This window comes from Apium graveolens, chromosome 6 (assembly GCF_009905375.1).
Source record: "Apium graveolens cultivar Ventura chromosome 6, ASM990537v1, whole genome shotgun sequence".
NCBI classification, from domain to species: domain Eukaryota; kingdom Viridiplantae; phylum Streptophyta; class Magnoliopsida; order Apiales; family Apiaceae; genus Apium; species Apium graveolens.
In genome coordinates, this window is record NC_133652.1 from 261,981,293 (window position 1) to 262,002,501 (window position 21,209).

The 21,209-nt window shown below is 36.0% G+C and overlaps 2 protein-coding genes across 2 annotated transcripts; one reads left to right on the forward strand and one right to left on the reverse strand.

Moving 5' to 3' along the window:
- Positions 1 to 2,649: 2,649 nt before the first annotated feature.
- On the forward strand, positions 2,650 to 4,189 carry LOC141667255 (type III polyketide synthase B). Its single transcript, XM_074473668.1, has 2 exons — positions 2,650 to 2,902; positions 2,970 to 4,189. Exons 1-2 carry the CDS (start codon positions 2,725 to 2,727, stop codon positions 3,962 to 3,964), a joined length of 1,173 nt encoding a protein of 390 aa, XP_074329769.1. The 5' UTR covers positions 2,650 to 2,724; the 3' UTR covers positions 3,965 to 4,189.
- Positions 4,190 to 4,631: 442 nt separating this feature from the next.
- LOC141663551 (uncharacterized) lies at positions 4,632 to 7,791 on the reverse strand. The gene is made up of 6 exons (XM_074469328.1): positions 7,455 to 7,791; positions 6,340 to 6,539; positions 5,808 to 5,948; positions 5,606 to 5,686; positions 5,027 to 5,151; positions 4,632 to 4,935 (listed from the first exon to the last, which is right to left on the reverse strand). The coding sequence occupies exons 1-6, from the start codon at positions 7,675 to 7,677 to the stop codon at positions 4,887 to 4,889; spliced, it is 819 nt and encodes a 272-aa protein (XP_074325429.1). The 5' UTR covers positions 7,678 to 7,791; the 3' UTR covers positions 4,632 to 4,886.
- Between the last annotated feature and the right edge of the window lie 13,418 nt (positions 7,792 to 21,209).

Consider the following 21,209-nt stretch of genomic DNA (forward strand, 5'->3'; position numbering starts at 1 on the left):
GGGAACAACGTTTCTTCAGTTGTAGATCTGTCAAAATTGCATTCTACAACAAAGTCTGATAGGATTTGGGATTTTATTGCACTCCGATATAGGTACTCGATGTGAAACTAGCTAAGTTCGACCGTCCAAGCAGCGAGACGCCCTGTCATATCCGGTTTGTGCAAGATGTACTTCAAGGGTTGATCAATCATGACTTTTATAGGACGCCCTTGAAAGTAATGACGCACCTTCTTGCTTGTTATGACGAGAGCATAAACTAGTTTTTCCACATGTGGGTACGAGTTTCTACATCTTTCAGAGTATGGCTAACATATTAAACTGGGGCTTCACGTCCCTCGATGTCTTTGACTAGAACGGAGGCTACCAACCCATCAGAGGTTAAGATGTACACTTTCAAAGCTTCACAAGGCAATGCTCTTGCTAAAATTGGTGGGCTTGTCAGGAAATTTTTCAATGCTTCAAAGATTTCTTTACATTGATCATCCCACATCAACTTCTTGTTCTTTAAAGCCTCTTTGATAACCTTAAAAAAAGGACTGCATTTTTTAGAGGCTTGCGGTATGAAACGACGAAGGGCCGATATACATCCAGTGAGGCGTTGAACCTATTTAATGGTCGAAGGGTCCTTCATTTCAGATATAGCTTTTATTTGGGAGGGATCAACCTCAATCCCTCGTTGGGAGACAAGAAATCCCAAGAATTTTCCAGATGTTAGACCAAAAGAACATTTTAACGGATTTAGTCGCATATTATTACGACAAATATTCTCAAAGGTTTCTCGAAGGTCGAGGGTATAACCACTTGAAAATTTTGACTTTTAGTCATATCGTCGACATACACCTCGAGGTTTCGACCCAACTAATTTTTAAATATTTCATCCATCATACGCTGAAATGTCGTGCCGATATTGATCAACCCAAAAGGCATGTTTCGATATGCGAAGACACCTCGATGTATGATAAACGCCATTTGTTCCCAATTTTGATCATCCATCCTGATTTGATTATAGCCTAAGAAAGCGTCCATGAAAGATAGTAGTTCATGACCCGCCGTTGCGTCGATAAGTTGATCTATATTCGGCAAAGGATAATAATCCTTAAGGCATACTCTGTTGAGGTCGGAGTAATCAACACACATTCTCCGTTTTCCATTACTTTTTTTAACCAGGACAACATTAGCAATCCATGTAGGAAATTTCACCGACTCGATAAATCGAGCCTCTAAAAGTCGATTAAGTTCTTCGTCAATAGCTCGACGTTTTTCTTCTGAGAAGGTCCGCCTCTTTTATCTGACAGGATTCTTTAGACGGTCGACATGCAGAAAGTGTCTTGCAACATTGGTTGGAATTCCAGGCATGTTGGATGGTGACCATGCAAATATGTCCGAGAATTCCCAAAGCAACCTCGTTAACTCATATTTTATTTGAGGATTTAAATCTTTTCCAATTTTAACCGTTTTTCTGGGAGAATTTTCACCAACCTCAATCTCGATCATTTCACCTACAGGTGAGAATGAGAGATTCTTTGAAATATTGATAATGCTACCGGGATCTATCTGAATGACTTCATTGACAGATTGAGTGTCATTATCTTGCTTCTTATGCACAACAATAGTGAAGTAGCATTGTCTTGACACGGCTTGGTCTCCACACATCTCTCCCACTCCAAACTCAGTCGAGAATTTCACTTTTAAGTGAGGGATCGACGTAATGGCTTCTAATGCCGAGATTATCGTTCGGCCTAGTATGGCATTGTGACTTGAGGTTGCACTTATTACGTGAAACTTAACTATCTTCCATACTTGGGAAGGTATCGTGCCGAAAAGCACCGGCATGTCAATTGTCCCGACCACTTTTACCTCATTACCTGTGAAGTCATATAGAGGTGAATGGGTATTTTCTAGCTTTCTATCACCTGTATCCATTCGCGCCAAAGCGTGATGATAGAGGATGTCGACAGAACTACCGTTATCGATAAGGATCTTTTTTACTGTGTTAGTGCCAATTTTGGCGGTGATAACCAGCGCATCTTGATGGCCTCGTATGATACCATGTAGACTTTAACAAGCATGATACAAATAGCTGCAATGAATTAACAACAAAGCTGAGAAGCTGGAATAAAAGATGATTATATTTCAAAGGTTCTTGATTACAAAAGCTGAAAGCATAAGAAAGCAATGCACTGCTATATATAGCAGGAGACACTAGCCAACTAGGTTTGTCTATTCCCTAACAAACTGATACTAGATAACAAAAGAAGGACCACTCCTAACGGTTAGAGATTCATGTGAAGCCAAATAAGTGGTCCTGCAGAAGGTGGTGCAGCCTGTCTGGGAATGAAGTTTTATTGTACAGAAATAATAAAAGAGACTCAGATAAACATGTGCAAGAGTGCATGATGTTTATTGAAACGAGAAGCAGCTCAATGGCTGCAATATAAATACTATGTAATTAATATTAACAAAAACTAGAATAATATTTTAATCATCCAGAACATATATTATATCGAAAACAAATCCTCTACCAAATACACACCAAGAAACCCAAAACTTATGCATGAGCATCTTACTTCTCAACTGAACCTCACAAGTGATTAAACCTTTTAACAATCACTATATAAATGGGATCCCATGCTTATTTGCCTTGCAAGTGAAAATTCAGAAGCGGGGAAGGACACAAGTATCAAGCAGTATTTGGAAGTTGTGCTTAAGCAATAGCAGGAAAAAATGGTGAATGCAGAAAAAATGCAAGAATCGAAAAGGGCCAACCCTGGAAAAGCTACTATTCTAGCTCTTGGCAAAGCATTTCCACACCAGCTTGTTATGCAAGAGTTTCTCGTCGACGGGTACTTCAGAAACACCAACTGCGATGATCCAGAGCTCAAGCAGAAGCTTACTCGACTCTGTAAGTTCAACTCTTCATTTCTTCACAAATTTAAAGCATCAAATATACTGATAGTGTAATTTTAAAGGTAAAACTACGACTGTGAAGACAAGATATGTGGTCATGTCAGATGAGATCCTAGAGAACTACCCTGAGCTTGCTGTTGAAGGTGTTCCTACCATTACCCAGCGTTTAGATATATGCCACAAGGCTGTCACTCAAATGGCTATTGAAGCTTCCCAAGATTGCATTAAGAAATGGGGCAGGCCTGTATCAGACATAACGCACTTGGTTTACGTTTCCTCAAGCGAAGCTCGGCTACCTGGAGGCGACATTTACCTAGCAAAAGGGATTGGGCTAAATCCCGAGACTAATCGGGTTATGCTTTATTTTGCAGGCTGCTCGGGAGGCGTGGCTGGTCTACGAGTAGCCAAAGACATAGCAGAGAACAATCCAGGGAGCAGAGTTTTGCTTGCTACTTCTGAAACAACCATTATAGGTTTCAAACCACCAAATGTCAATCGACCTTATGATCTAGTTGGAGTTGCATTATTCGGAGACGGGGCTGGAGCCATGATAATTGGAGCAGACGCGATCCCCTGGGTTGAAAGGCCTCTCTTTGAGTTGCATACTGCAATCCAGCATTTCCTACCAGATACTGAAAAAATAATAGATGGACGTCTCACAGAAGAGGGGATAAGTTTTAAGCTCTCAAGAGAGCTTCCCCAGATAATCGAAGATAATATTGGGGATTTTTGCAACAAGTTGATGAAGGTTGCAGGAAATGGTGAAAAAGACTATAACAATATGTTTTGGGCAGTTCATCCTGGGGGACCTGCCATTTTGAACCGGCTGGAGAAGAAGCTCGACTTGTCGCCAGACAAACTGAATGCCAGCAGGCGTGCACTCGAAGACTATGGCAATGCCAGCAGCAACACCATTGTGTATGTGATGGAGTACATGATGGAAGAAAATTTAAAAGTGAAGAAAGAAGGGCAAGGTGATACAGAGTGGGGATTGATTCTGGCTTTTGGTCCAGGGGTTACATTTGAAGGTATTCTCACTAGGAACCTGATTGTCTGATTGTAATCCATCCGGATCTATTCCCCATGATCAAGTCGCTTACCACTAACCCATAAGAAGGTGATGAACAATTTAATTTGAGCAAGTTATAGAGCAGTATGTTTCCACATACTTGGAAATTGGATGTAACTACATTTTATGTCTAATGTTGCACTTTATTTTAACTAGAAGATTGACGAGTATAATTTATGCAATAGCTTTCAGTACTTTCTTTCTAAAACTAAAGCTCAAAACCTGAAGTGCATGTGTGCACAACTTAACCAAACATCCCAAACATATGCCAAGGAGCCTAACATATAAGCATACTTCATCAGTTCATCCCTAATCAGTAAGTAAAAGAAAAAAAGACTATGTCCCTAAAGACTGGCTTAAAAAGCTACAAAAACCAAGAAAAATCGTGACATCACACACGACAAAGCAACACCTATCTGAGACGTGTGAGGAACACCAGATGCCAGCCCACCAGTAAAAAGGTAAAAACTAATTAAAACATATGCAGACATCAAACATTCAAAACTCATGTTTGTCTCCTGTTTAGATATAAAACATGGAACTGACTTTACCAATGTAAAATCTATTCAGTACGTCTTCTAGTGCAAGTCCTTTTTAAGTGTTACTAAACCATGTTAACTGAAGAGCTACAGTTTCATTATTGGCATCCAATATGTACATATAAATAGCTATCTAGATTGTGGCACAACAAGGTTAAGTCATATAATTCTGGTTAACATCAGGTACAACTTATATTCCATTAACATCCTACATCACCATCTATTACATACCATTCTTGTAACTGATTCTCAGTCATCATACAGTGGAACAACCCTCGGGTATGGACTCTGTGTAGAGTGAAAATATAAATATTGCTCATAAAGAGTAAACTACCATTGTCAGTCAGCTTTCCGATAAATCACATTCTTCATTAGACCACTCCAGATGGAAGGCGCAACACAAGTTGTCCCCCAAAAACGCTGCATGAATAAAGGATACACAATTTGTTGAAGTAAAATTTCCGATGATATGTAAACAATATATCTTCTTGGGAAAACTCGCCATATTTACCTTAATACATAGTAGTAACAAAAGTCTGCTAATATGAATGTTTGAACAATTTCTGAAATAAGAACCATGGAAGGCCAGAGTCCATATCCCAAAGCTGTAAGCAGATGGCCGCGAGTGTCCAAAACCTGTCAAACAAAGCATTAACATTTCGATACATAGACATTAATGTATGTGGGTTGGTTACGTTTCCCCTGAGCCCCTCATAATAACTTTATCGGACTAATCCAGTATACAATTAAGAATCCATGCGGCTTTATTTTGGGACTCCAACATATACTCAACAAACATACAACTACATCTAAGTTTTCTTGTTTGGTTTCTTTTGACTCGGCTTCCTAATACATATAAAGAAACAGAACTACCTCATTTTCTAGAAGGTACAACTCACAAGTCATGCCTGACAATCATATCAGGCTATTCGTGCAACAGATGACCAACATAGTGATATTATGCTTCTCTCAATCAAAATTATAAGAGTTATTTAGCAGATTGTTTGTAGTTATTTTAACATACATAACCAAAATTATTCACCGCAGTCAAACAAACACCTATTTCATTGTTCAAATTAGGAAATCAAACCTGGAGAACCCAATGAGCACAGCTCAAAAATCTTGCAACACCCAAAGCAAACACATAATGAGCTGTGAATGGTTCTACAATCTGCGAATACAGAGGACAAACTACAAAGCGTCAAGAGAATTGAAAGGCACACCAGCGGATGACGTCATGAATAAGAAATAAAAGACTAGGAGTAGATCATGATTCTGGTACGATAGACAACCTTTGTATTTTGCATGACCCGTAACTGGGGCAAAACGGATATAGATTCAAGATATACACAGAACCCCCAGAAGATTCTATTGATGACATGATGTGATGTTGATGGATGAATCAACAAAGCTAATACCGCACAAGGAGCCACCTACGCCAAGATTCCGACCATAATTAATCTTAAAAATGTGTATACACAAAAAAGGGGGAAATATAAAGAACCTGAGGCAAAAGGATTTAGAAAGTATAACAAGAAATTCTGTTCTAAAAAGCAAGCTACTTAGACAACGGAAACAAGGTCCGACCAACTCCTGCATGACTACCAATCCAAATAAGATTAAAAAAAAGCAAGTACTCTGCACATTACGAAGTTTTGTACTCTGTAGATTCTTGCTGATAGGTATGCCAGATATAACTGATCATATTCTAGGAACATCGAACACTGACTAATGACTATCACTAGTTAATTTAAACAATAGGGGCATCACAGAGAGAGGGGGGGTCATTGTGCAATAACAACTTGAAATTTATGAAAACCTTACCACGTGATGTACTGCAAAGTTGTCTTTTTCCTCCATATAACTTGATCGCAGTTTATAGCGCATCATATATATGACCCACAAGGTAGCCCCTAATGTGGCTAAATCAAGCAAGGTGTGTATATCATATTCCATTACAAAACTGCAATACAGTCTAACAGCCAAAAACAATGCTGTCAGTTCCTGCGATTTGAGTGAAAGCCCTACAAAAAGGTAAAAAATATTAGAGGTCATTAGAAGTAAGCCTCGCAAGAGAGATGGAAACATGAAAAGATAAAAAGAAAGAAACTGTACAATTTTCCAACTACAGAAAATAAGAACACAACAACATTTTTTGCATATTTTGTTTGCAAGCTTATAAACCAGAAAAAAAAAGGAGAAGTGATTTTGAAGTAGTACATACTCTTTATCCTTTTTCCTAATGTGTTATGTTGAAAACTACACAAATTCAAGGAAAAATAACAAGTAGATCAATCTAAGCATTTAACATAAACAGATTACCTCTATAAAATATATAATCCTAAGGAAAAAGTTACTGAATGTAAGAATCCTAAGGGGGGTACACTTTTTCTTACCCTTATTTAAGCTACAGATTTTTTTTTTAGTCCAACTCTTAAGGTCTCTTAGAAAAGCCAAGACCTCAATGATTGTACCAAAGCTATGGACATTTTACCCTTGCTTAAGCTACAGACATTAGTGTATACTCTTACAAAAATTCACCACTGTCCCATTACATTACATCCTAAATCCCAATCAAATCAAACCTAAACAAGGGACAAAACAAACTAATCAAAATGGGAAAACCCTGACATTGAGTAACACACTCAGCTTAGAATTACTATCAAATGTCATATAACCTAAACACAATCAATTAAAAAATACCCAATTCACAAAAGCACTAAAACCATCAATCACAACATTAAATAAACAAAATCAACACATCAAACACAATCTTTCTCAATCTAGTAGCTTAAAAATTTAATCTTTTCACTTACCCATCAAATATCCAAATAAAACACCCACAAAAAACAAAATTTATCCAAATTCAAGAAAAGGGTACATTTCTTTTACCCATTTGCATGTAAAAATCTAATAAAAAAGCATACATATAAAATTACCAGCACAAGTTTTCTCCTTCATTATTTTATAAATAAGCAGAGAGATTCCAATAGAATGAACAGCTTCAGCGGCAACAAAAAGATTGTCATGATCGTGAACGATGGCTCTCAGCACAACCAATGCTGACATTCCGGCGACGACGGCCAGAAAAGCTTTCACCTTGGGTGGTTGTCGCCGGACCCATGTTGATATCACGTGAATTGGCCTCTTCGGTGGCCTCATGTTTTTACTGTGTGTGTTTTGTGCGTGTATTTTAATTTATTTTTCAATTACAATAAATATACACAGAAATAGTGTGGATGTGATGAATTTGAATTTATTAGTGTTATTTATTGTTTTCTTGCAACGGAACAGTTCTGGGAATGTGTGACATACTTAAATACCAGAATTTCCTATTTGATTTGTGCTCTTCCTGGCCAGTTTTAGTATTTTTTTATTTAATTTTTACACGACTTTATTTTGTCCTCATGTCATATATCAAGGTTGTCTGTCATGAAAAGCTTCCTTAGATGAAGCCCGGTAGAAAATTATTATTTAAAGAATAAAAATATATGATTTATTTATATTTAATTATATAAAATAACAAGATTTAATTATCAATTAAAAATTGATAGGGGATAAAATAAAATTCATTACTGTTGCATTAATTACATCTAGAACTGCCAGACCCATTAAAAAATGCCGACATTCAGACCAAGAAGATTAACACATTGATCAGACCCAAGAAGATTAACACATTGATCAGACACAGGAAGGTTAACACATTGATTAAGCCTGATGGAACAAAGAAGCCCCAATAGCACTGAATATTTATTAATTTCGTAATTAATAAATAGGGAAGATTAACATCTTATTAAATGAGTCCAAGAGTCCAATCAGTAATATAGCTCTATGAAAGATAGCCTAAAGGGCACCTAAACCAGCAAGGAGTTTGATTCCTTTATTATAGGACTCCAAAGTCTATCCAAATTCTGAGAGTCTCATAACCCTAGTACAATTCAAGGACTCCGAACATCTATATAAGGGGTCTCAACCCTCCTATCAGAACTATTTTTTTAAGGATCATTGGCGAACAACAAGGTACGTAGGCATCTTGTTAAGGCAGATTGAGTCACGAAACATAAGAGCAGTCAAATCGAGCCTCAAAGCTCACAGACCCTAGCATTAAATATACCCTAAGTTTTTATCCATAACAAAAACGAAGTTGCACAATTTCTAATTTTTATTCAAACTCTGTAATATTTAGATGGTTACGTAATTTGAATATCAAAATGAAACTCAGAGAATAATAGTTTGAGCTTATTTAAAAATTCTCTTACATTGTGTTCCAAAAACATTTTTATGAACGGAAATAAAATAAAATAAATGCAAAGATTTGAACTTTTAAGTGACTATCTTACACGATAGTGGTCCAAATATGGGTCATTTTTATTAGATTTTTTAATTTTTTTATACTACGTGCTGAAAATTAGTATTTCAACCATTAATTATTCAATTTATGATCATATAACAATAAATAAAACTAAATCTGACTCAAATTATGAAATAGTTATTAACATTATAGAGGTCTCCGAATGTTGGAGGACCACCGCCGGTGCTCATTAGCAACGTTGATCGGTTGGAGAAACTATATCGCATGGGGACACCTTGAATAACTTCAAATTCAAGGCTAACCACTGTGGAGCGTCGCAAGACGAGGAGAGGCCGTCGATATCGCCGCTATTAACATGCTGCAGGAAAAGCTCCGGTGGTTGGGGGTAATATTCCAGACGTTCGTGGTCATGCTGTTGACGGAGGAATTTGGGAGCAACAAAGTTTGAGATTTATAGCCGGAAACAAGATCTGTGACGGCGGTTCTTCGTCGGAAAACGTGAACAGTTGTCGTCGAATTTTATGAACAATGTTCGTCGGAAAGTATGAACAGTGTTTGGTGGTGGTGATTATTGGTGGCTGAGATTGCTTAGGGTTAGTGGTAGCTCTTTTGCGCTCTCGCTTCTTACCCCTTACAATTTGCCTACGTATCCCTATTTAAAGGGAATTAAGCCACCGTAGTTTTTGGGGAACAAGAAACTAAATGGGCTTAGATCTCTTATACTGAGGCCCAGTAGGAAACCTACTGGAAACCGTCTTCTACTAGCTTTAGGAAAGTCTGTCGATGAGGCCCAAGCACAAAGGCCCAAGGCTCGTCCGCGGCTTCGAGACTTAACGGATAAGGCATCTCCCTAGCCAATGATAACCCTCAGCTACCAGTTGTTTCTTTAATCCGTGGACGCAGGTATAGTCGTGGTTCACCCCAAATATTTGACGCATCCTTGTCCCCCGAATAAGGATCCCCTACCAGATTGCAGGACAAGTGATCCCAAGCTTTTGGGTGCAGAGTGCAGAATACTCCGAAGTCTCCCAACGAGGACACCCGTTGACTATAGAGACAGAGCTCCCAAATCACACACCAAAGTTTACCCCACATCCCCAATGAGGACACACATTGACTACAGGAGGAGGCCTTCCGTCCAGGCATACCCCTGGAGGTCTCTGATCACGGACACCGCCTTCATGTGGTTGCATTACAGGAAGGAGTTCTTCAATAGAGTAACTGCATCAAATAGGTTTGTCATAATAATCTTCTTCCTTCTTGAATCATCCAGAGAATCCGTCCAAGTAACCACACTAAATACCCCATCCAAGTCATTTCTTCTTCCTAGGGCGTGCCCTAAGTCCTTCGAAAGGTAAAGAGTCAATCCTTAATAAATTGTTCAACATCTTCCTTCCAGACGACAAGGCGCGCCTCCCTCATCTAGTGAGGGCGCGCCTTCAGCATCTACAGATGCACTTCTTCATCAATCATTCATAATACAGGGCGCGTCCTTTCCTACTCACAGGGCGCGCCTTGTTTCCTTTCATAAAGGAAAGTTAACTTTTCTTTTCCTTATTTTCAGGCATTCACATCTCAATTTTGATTACTTTGTCTGATCTTATCCCAAATAAAGTTTATACCAATTTTTGGGCATGACAACTACACCTCAAATTCCATACGTTATTGAAAATGGGATTGGAATTTTACTTATCTTTATCAAAATTTTTGTAAACGTATCTATCGATATTTTTTTACAAGGCGCGCCCTCAACTGGGAGCGCCTTCATGTAAACGCGTCCTTAGAACACACATCACTATTTTATTCAAAATTCAAATTTTCTTGGTAATAAAAGAGGGTGCACCTTCATGTAAACGCGTCCTTGTAATTTGAACGGTTTTTTAAATTGTTCCCTTTATTTCGGGAATCGTGATGGACGTGATTGATGGGACCGATAGCTGTCCTTTCTACCTATAAATACAAGAAATTACTTTTACTTTTTACTTTACCCTTCTTTTCTTCTTCTAAAAAAAAAATAACCCCGATGACAATTGAGAGCTTCATTCCTCCCGGAATCAGCCATTTTTCAACCATTCTCAAGCCTTTTTCTGATCAGTTTCTTCATTAACTGAAAAGGTACATAAAACTTTTATATTTCTGGGTTTTGTCAAGTAACGCACTGTACATGTCATATTGTCTATTCAACTTCTTGTCTTATAACTCATCCTCTGATTATGTATATGTTAGGAATATATTGTGAACTTGATGATAAGTTAAACAAAACACCTTAGTAGATTTAACTTTGTAAAATTTGTAGCTCTCGACGGATGATCTAATATAGTCCCAACGGATGAACTTTAGAGTCCTGACGGATGACAATTTGACATCCATTGAGAGTGTAGCTTATGTAACAAATAAGTACTGTAGCTCATTTATGCATACAACATGCTTTAGTCTGGTAGATTGTGTAGGGTTCTCTAAGTCATATTGACTACTAGATTGATATGCAGAATAGGTTGACTAATTGTAAATATGAGATGTCTTCTAATTCTGTATAAGTGAAATAGAGTCAAGTGGCAGATAAACTCCCGATTGATGATCTACAAGACTCCCGACGGATGATCAACAAAGCTCCCGACGGATGACCAACATAGTCCCGACGGATGATCAAATTCAAAATAGTTGTTGACAGTGACAACACAGTCACATGCGTTGGGTGTTTGCAAAAAGAATGTGGCAGCCTGTTAAGCAAGATTTTGAGAACAAAGAAGCATTACCATTTCCATGCAAATGTGAAGATATTCAAAGATGCTGGAATAGAGTAGTGAAGCAGCATGAAGTTAGGCTAGATATGTTTTGTTTTATTATCTTGTCTTACTATAATGTAACTTGGAGATATATAAACTAAGAGCAGCAAGTAGAATATTTTAACAAAGCAAATACATTTCTCAGAGAAACAAATAAGGCCGTACTTGTAAGAATTTCTCTGTAGTTTGATTGTTTAACTTGTAAAGAAGTTGTGAGCTATACAAAGCTTCACAGAGTTCTCATTCTGATATATATATATATATATATATATATGGTGGATACATTCAAATCCACCAGAAAGTTTTAAAGCCTTGTGTTTTATTACTTAGTGTTTTGATATCAATTATCTTTCTATTCCGCAGTTTAGCAAATCAAACACTGTTATATGTATTAAGTTAGAAAATTTTTAAAATCAGGAAAAGAAGCCAAAATTGCATTCAACCCCCCCTGTAATTCTTGTTGTATTGTTAGGGAATAACAATTGGTGTCAGAGCAAGCTCTTGAAATACAAAGAATTTAAAGATCACAACAAACAGCAAGATGAACAAAAAGGATGTTGGAGTTAAAATTCCATTTCTGGACAAAGACAACTATCACCACTGGAAGGTGAAGATGCACCTACATCTTCTTTCCCAAGATGAGGCCCATGTGGACTGTATAGAGAGAGGTCCTCATGTACCTATAAAAGCTGCAACTGGCAATGAACCATCTGTTTCAAAACCTAGGCATGAATGGTCAGACCCTGATATTGAGCAAGTCAGGAAGGATAAGAAGGCCATGAACATTTTGTTCAAAGATGTTGATGGTGATATGTTTGAAAACATCATTAACTGTAAAATAGCCAAAAAGGTTTGGGCCACAATACAGATTATCTGTGATGGTACTGAGCAAGTAAGGGAGAACAAGATGCAGCTCCTGATTTAGCAATATGAGCATTTCCACTGTGAAGAAAGTGAGTCACTCACTGATATATTTAGTAGATTTCAAAAGCTACTAAATTCTCTGAAGCTACATGGAAGAGTCTATCGAACAAAAGACTCTAACCTTAAGTTCCTTAGATCTCTCCTAAAAGAGTGGAAACCAATGACAATCTCATTGAGAAATTCACAGGATTACAAGGAGTTCATATTGGAGAGTCTGTGTGGCATCCTGAAAACTTATGAGCTTGAAATAGAGAAAGATGAAAGGATGGAGAAGGGAAGGAAGAAAGGAGGGTCCATAGCACTAGTTGTTGAGTTAGAAAAGGAGAAAGAGATGAAGGTAGAAGCTGTTGAGTCTACTTCAAAGGTCTGTGAAAGCAAGGGTAAAGGGCTGGTAGCTGAAAATGAAGATCGGTTGAGCTAACATGACATGGATGAAATTGATGAACATCTAGCATTCTTATCCAGGAGATTTTCCAAGCTCAAATTCAAGAAGAATTTTAGAACAACCAATCCAAAAAGAAATATGGTTGATAAATCAAAATTTAAGTGTTTCAAATATGGCTTGGCGGGTCATTTTGCCAGTGAATGTAGAAAGTCTGATTCTAGCAAAAAGAAGTTTGAGCCTGTTGATTATAAATAGAAATACTTTGAGCTACTCAAACAAAAAGAAAGGGATTTCATCACACAGGAGAATGATTGGGCTGCAGATTGATTGGATAAAAATGAAGAAACAAGCTATGTCAATCTAGCCCTAATGGCCAAATATGATGAAATAGAGACAAATTCCTCAAGAAATCAGGTAATCACCACTAACCTAGCACATTTATCTAAAACTGAGTTTAATGATGCAATAAATGACATGTCTATAGAATTATATCACCTACGTGTTACACTTAAGTCCATCACTAAGGAAAATGCTAAAATTAAAGAAAATAATTTGTTTTTAAGTGAAAGGAATAATGTGATAGAGTCTCAGTTTATTGAATTTGAGAAATTGAGAATTGAATGTAAGATTGCTAAGGATGAATTAACTGAGTCCTTGAAGAAAGAAGAGATTTTAAAGAAGCAGCTTAAACAAGAACAAGAACTGATTAAGGCATGGAAATCATCTAGAGATGTTCATGCTTAAATCACTAAAGTTTAAGGTATTGAATCCTTTTTTAATACAGCCTGGAAGAAGAGTAAAGATAAGCTTGAGTCCAATTTGGTTGAAGGATTGTTGACAGATGTTGTAACGCCCCCAAATCCGGGGTCAGAGGATTTGGTCGTCACTATAAAACTTCAATCCAAATTAACCTGTTAAATCAATAAATAAATGCCAGCGGAAGATAATTATCATAAATGACCCCAAACTAATCCAAGATCTTTTAAGGTTACAGTTCTAGAAACAAGAATTCCAAATTCCATCAATAAATTTTTCACTTTCTTTTGAAACTCTTTTCAATAAATTCCAACTCAAAACTAAAGCCACTAGTATAACTTCGAAATGAAGTATACTAGGCCCAAATAAAATATACAACTATAATATAATCTAATATAAATAACTTTACACAATAAAACTTACACTAGTCCGCAAACCCTGGACCAACCACCTTCCAAGAGCTTCTTCTTTGCTTTTTCGAATTACGCAGCTAAACAGCGCAAGCTAATCCTCACTGGAGGTTAAATTTGAAAACAGGCAAGTATGAGCGAAAGAAATGCTCAGCAAGTTAATTATAACATATATAGGGTCGTTTTGATATAAAACCGACATCTGCATCAGCGCAGAACATTTAAAAATCATAATTGCTGAATCATAAAATTATAGTAGTGGAACCCCAGAATTGATTCCTTAATTGTATTCAAAAACCCTTTTTATATTTTCCAGCGACGTGCTTCAGCAATACTTTGAATCATAACGAGAATAAAACTCATAAAACAGTATTTACGGAAATATCGTAAACCACAATAACATGAAACAATGATTATGGATTGAATCATAAACTTTATTCAAAACCGAACTCTTCAAATTAATACTTATTTTGCTGTCATATCAAATTAGATATCAATATGAACTTTGATGCTCACAACATTCCATACTGAAGTCAACATCATTCATCTATACTAATACCACCTTTGATATTTAACAACAACATGAGTATCAGCATAAATTATAATCTAAATTAAAACTGCATTTTACCATTATTCCAAAACAGAAATAGTTGATAAATCCTTCCTTATAAGATTATCAAAAGTAATATAATAATATCGATTGGAACCAAATTATGCACTATGATGTTCCTGATGATCAGTCATGAAACAACACCGGTATCCCGCAGCCATATCGTTAATATAGGTACTACCCGTATCCCGAAGACATACGGTACCTATAGGGCACCAGAAAAGGCATAACAAGCCTTGTAAGATATTACACTTCCATATTACACTTCTGTATAATAGCTCACGCTGGACCGGTGCTTCGGCCTCTTACGCAATCAGTAACCATTCAATCTCAAAACCTTTTATTGAAAAGGGGTCATAATACTCGACACCCGAAATAATTTTATTCCCCCATTCACTTGCATAAAACAGAATCATTTAATTCAGCGATATGTAAAACATTTATCTATTCCGAACTGAATAGGGAAAGCAATACTTGCATGATAAATTTTAAAATAAATATCACTTGAACAATAAGTGAAGTTAGAGGTACTTGCATAATATGAATCGAAATAAATGTCACTTGAATGATAAGTGAGGTTAGGGTGCTTGCCTTTGAGATTTAGCAGTTAGTCACACTCGTAAAGACGCATCTATTCTGATGTTCTGTCTCAAAGCATCACCGCCTTTCTTCTACTAATTCTTTGGTCTACTGCTCATGCAGTGCTGCAACCCAATATTCCATACTGTTCAACTCTAGTCCTCATCCATGCCCTCTGGTTTTGATCGTCTTGAAAGACTCGCATCTATAATTAAAATATAGAACTTTAATCGTCTAAACGATAATCACTAGACGAACTACGCGTCAAAAGCCTATCGTCTACCCATACGATAGCCCGCACATAAAAGAAACAGTCCAACACAAGATTCTTATGACCCTCACATAAATATAACAGACAAACATAGGACCCTTGATCCACATACACACCTAATTCACATAACACATAAGCACATAACTCATATATCACATAATTCATATCACATATGACTCGGTTCATCAAAAGGGTCGACTCGATACGTTTAAAAGTGACATCTGGTCAAAAATATGACTTTTAGATAAATAAGCGACTCAGAACTAACTTGCAAAACAAGCGACATTTCGAAACAAAAGAATTTGGGTCTCGAAAGTATTTTTATTGAAAGCGAAATGTTTTTCTGAGTCTAGAGGCGTTCGTTTCGTATTAAACGGACGAACGGTTGATTTATTACGCATAAAATAAGAATAAATAGAATTAAATCAATTAATAATAATATTAATTGATTTTTAAATACCAAAATATAATTTTTAAAAGCTTAAAAACAATTTTTAGAATTCATTTGAATTAATTATAAATAATTTACATTTTATTTAACTATTTATAAATAAAATTAATTGATCAAATGATTTAATCAATTAATTAAATCCATAAATAAATAATTAAAATAAATTATAAATAATTAAATCAAATTGGATTTTTGAAAACAATAAAGAAAATAATTTCTGAAATTAAAATAATTCAGTTAATTATTTACAAAATAATTAACCAAATCATTTTGAAATAGAAAATAAATTTTGGGAATTAAGAATTGAATTTGATTTATTTTTAAAAAAGCAAATCCTAAAAACGTTTTTGAAAAGCTGAGTTCAGAGTTTTTGGATCGAAGGGCGGCATTGAACAGAGAGGACAACCGGAAACCGGTCGGACGTCGACCGGAATCTGGGCTTGAACCCAGAAACCGGCGGCTTCGCCGGAAACCGGCGAACCTCCGTTTAGCCCGAAAACATCACCGAATCACCTCGATTTTTACACGGTTTTCATCTGTACAATCTCAACAACATCAACGAAGCCATAACAACAGCAAGCAACCTCCAGTTCGTTAATTCCGATCAAACCACCAAGAATCCGATGAACACGCCGGTCAAAACTCGAAATCGGGCAAATCCCAACCAAACTCGACGTTCTATATCACAAAACGAAGCTCTCAACGTCTATAATCTATTACAACTCACTACACAATCAAATAATCAAGTATGAATCCGGAAATTTGATAAATAACTTCTAACTAAACCCATGAACTCGTTCTACCACTTCAAGCAACCAAATAACATATATATATACATGAATCAACTGTAAATGATCATCTAAAGCTATTTATAACATCAAAACTTATGAACAATCAAGAAACAAGAAAGCCCCAAATCGATTAAAACGACGAAGAACCCTAAAATTAACAATTAAAAATTTACCAATCGTTGATACAATTTGATGGTAGAAAATGATAGAGAAAATCAAGGGCTTCAAAACGAATATTCACACTTGTGATTTGGACCACAGAATCATTCCCAAATCTGCTTTGATCTTCAAGAACAAATCAAAACCCTAACCCTAGTTCTTGAGAGAAAGATCTGATTTTCTGAAAAATAAAAATAAAAACTGATTTTTAATAATAATTATTAATAAATAAAAAAGCTATTTATATTTATGGAATATTGGATCGTTCTGGATCGTTTTGGATCGTTTTGGATCGTTTTGGATCGTTTTGGATCGTTAAATTAGTTGCTTAGCAGCTAAGTAACAACAATAACGATCCGATTCAATACCAAAATTGGATAATTATCAAAACCGAGATTTTTATAAAACATTATATACGAGAATAATATAAAAATATCCCGTCTCTCGAAAATACGGGTTTTATTGATTACCGAAATAACTATCGTATCGAAAATATTGCGCCGGGCCGCGCACGGGTCAAACCGTAATCCGAATTGAAAAAGTCAAAACACGAAAAATGTCCGGAATTACCAGATTAGGTTAGGAAGGAGTTTTCGGAAGAGTTTCGGGTTGTAAAAACGAAAAATCGGTTGAAGTCGGACGATTCCCGGCTTTATAAAATAATTTTGGTAATTATTCAGAAAATAATTAATAATTCATAAATTAATATAAAATCATCTAACAGTCCAAAAATTACCAGAAAAATATCACAATTATCTATATTTTATTCTGGACATATAATAATTCAAATACTCAAATAATATCACATATAAACACCCAAACATCAATTCCACTTATCAGATAATTCACTAAAATTCACATAAAATCACATAAATAATTCCAAATAATAATAATAATAATATTTGAAAATATGGGATATTACAATCTACCCCCCTTATAAGGATTCCGTCCTCGGAATCAGCAGAAGAAAGCACTAAGGGTTTTCTAACCAACTTTCCGTCACACCCCCTTACTTTAACTTGACCAGGATACTCAACTTAACTTGATTGGCATACCTTCGAATATTTGAAATGATAAAATCATAGAAAAGAAAAGAATTTCATATCATAACAGGATAGAATCTGAATTGGAGAAAAATTATTGTTGAAATGAAATAATAACTGAGAGATCAATATGATCAAACGAACTTGGTATTGCGTGTCCAAATTAAGACACTACTAAAGGTTGTTAACCTTCATGTATTCACAATACACACAAGTGATGGCGTCCCATCCAACTCCTATCACACAGACAGGTATACCTTGTGTCCCCTATAGTTAGGGTTGTTCATCCCAGTCAGAATAAAAGAATATCAAAGTGATCGAAAATCAAATGAATAAAACTGAAAAGATTTCAAAGCTGATATTTCTGAAGGAATGAAATCCAGAGAAAAAAAATTATGGCACCAAATGAGCAAGTGGTGTCACATCACCAAGAAACCATCCACCAAATAAGAAAAGTGGAAGTTAAATTATCATAACTTGGCAGAGCTATCAAAACCTGAAAAATAGGCTTCATGACAGCCTCTGACACATTTAAAACACAGATAGGATTGAAAATGAGTGTTAGGGAATATATCCTCTAACAATCACTTCTTTTTGAGAGATGTCAAAAGGGATTATAGATTTAGAAGGTATTGTCAAAGTCTTAATATTTATCTTCAATTTGAACTCTCCAGTTGACTCGCCATCTGATTCTAGACGCTTCTTCATGTTCCAAAGATATCGATAATCTTCATCGTCGTCGAACCGTAGTAGTCTCGAAAGATTCCACCATAGAAGTTTGCAGCTTACCGGAGTTCCATCCAGCTCAGCATAATCATCTCAAACAAATACGTCTTATCTTAACTTATTCGTTGGTACTATATTCAATAGTCCAACAGGAACTCGATATGAGCTCAAACGTCCTCACATAGCTATACACACTCCTACACACTCTCGTTTCTAGTCTGCTATAACCTCAGCTCTGATACCAACCTGTAACGCCCCCAAATCCGGGGTCAGAGGATTTGGTCGTCACTATAAAACTTCAATCCAAATTAACCTGTTAAATCAATAAATAAATGTCAGCGGAAGATAATTATCATAAATGACCCCAAACTAATCCAAGATCTTTTAAGGTTACAGTTCTAGAAACAAGAATTCCAAATTCCATCAATAAATTTTTCACTTTCTTTTGAAACTCTTTTCAATAAATTCCAACTCAAAACTAAAGCCACTAGTATAACTTCGAAATGAAGTATACTAGGCCCAAATAAAATATACAACTATAATATAATCTAATATAAATAACTTTACACAATAAAACTTACACTAGTCCGCAAACCCTGGACCAACCACCTTCCAAGAGCTTCTTCTTTGCTTTTTCGAATTACGCAGCTAAACAGCGCAAGCTAATCCTCACTGGAGGTTAAATTTGAAAACAGGCAAGTATGAGCGAAAGAAATGCTCAGCAAGTTAATTATAACATATATAGGGTCGTTTTGATATAAAACCGACATCTGCATCAGCGCAGAACATTTAAAAATCATAATTGCTGAATCATAAAATTATAGTAGTGGAACCCCAAAATTGATTCCTTAATTGTATTCAAAAACCCTTTTTATATTTTCCAGCGACGTGCTTCAGCAATACTTTGAATCATAACGAGAATAAAACTCGTAAAACAGTGTTTACGGAAATATCGTAAACCACAATAACATGAAACAATGATTATGGATTGAATCATAAACTTTATTCAAAACCGAACTCTTCAAATTAATACTTATTTTGCTGTCATATCAAATTAGATATCAATATGAACTTTGATGCTCACAACATTCCATACTGAAGTCAACATCATTCATCTATACTAATACCACATTTGATATTTAACAACAACATGAGTATCAGCATAAATTATAATCTAAATTAAAACTGCATTTTACCATTATTCCAAAACAGAAATAGTTGATAAATCCTTCCTTATAAGATTATCAAAAGTAATATAATAATATCGATTGGAACCAAATTATGCACTATGCTGTTCCTGATGATCAGTCATGAAACAACACCGGTATCCCGCAGCCATACCGTTAATATAGGTACTACCCGTATCCCGAAGACATACGGTACCTATAGGGCACCAGAAAAGGCATAACAAGCCTTGTAAGATATTACACTTCCATATTACACTTCTGTATAATAGCTCACGCTGGACCGGTGCTTCGGCCTCTTACGCAATCAGTAACCATTCAATCTCAAAACCTTTTATTGAAAAGGGGTCATAATACTCGACACCCGAAATAATTTTATTCCCCCATTCACTTGGGCAGGAATACTTGCAACAAAATCATTTTTCTCAAAACCCAAAACATTTGTAAATCCAGTAATTTGATAAGTAAAATCACTTAGCTATTCTGAACATAGAACAGCAGAAGAGTACTTGCATAAACAGAATCATTTAATTCAGCGATATGTAAAACATTTATCTATTCCGAACTGAATAGGGAAAGCAATACTTGCATGATAAATTTTAAAATAAATATCACTTGAACAATAAGTGAAGTTAGAGGTACTTGCATAATATGAATCGAAATAAATGTCACTTGAATGATAAGTGAGGTTAGGGTGCTTGCCTTTGAGATTTAGCAGTTAGTCACACTCGCAAAGACGCATCTATTCTGATGTTCTGTCTCAAAGCATCACCGCCTTTCTTCTACTAATTCTTTGGTCTACTGCTCATGCAGTGCTGCAACCCAATATTCCATACTGTTCAACTCTAGTCCTCATCCATGCCCTCTGGTTTTGATCGTCTTGAAAGACTCGCATCTATAATTAAAATATAGAACTTTAATCGTCTAAACGATAATCACTAGACGAACTACGCATCAAAAGCCTATCGTCTACCCATACGATAGCCCGCACATAAAAGAAACAGCCCAACACAAGATTCTTATGACCCTCACATAAATATAACAGACAAACATAGGACCCTTGATCCACATACACACCTAATTCACATAACACATAAGCACATAACTCATATATCACATAATTCATATCACATATGACTCGGTTCATCAAAAGGGTCGACTCGATACGTTTAAAAGTGACATCTGGTCAAAAATATGACTTTTAGATAAATAAGCGACTCAGAACTAACTTGCAAAACAAGCGACATTTCGAAACAAAAGAATTTGGGTCTCGAAAGTATTTTTATTGAAAGCGAAATGTTTTTCTG

Excerpts from the sequence above, each read along its gene's own strand:
- LOC141663551 (XM_074469328.1), bottom strand. The coding sequence starts at position 7,677 with ATGAGGCCACCGAAGAGGCCAATTCACGTGATATCAACATGGGTCCGG. Across the intron at positions 5,949-6,339 it reads ACTTTGCAGTACATCACGTG|GTGGCTCCTTGTGCGGTATT; the intron begins GTAAGGTTTTCA and ends ATCTTGGCGTAG. Across the intron at positions 5,152-5,605 it reads GTGCTCATTGGGTTCTCCAG|GTTTTGGACACTCGCGGCCA; the intron begins GTTTGATTTCCT and ends TTTGTTTGACAG.
- LOC141667255 (XM_074473668.1), top strand. The coding sequence starts at position 2,725 with ATGGTGAATGCAGAAAAAATGCAAGAATCGAAAAGGGCCAACCCTGGA. Across the intron at positions 2,903-2,969 it reads GCAGAAGCTTACTCGACTCT|GTAAAACTACGACTGTGAAG; the intron begins GTAAGTTCAACT and ends GTAATTTTAAAG.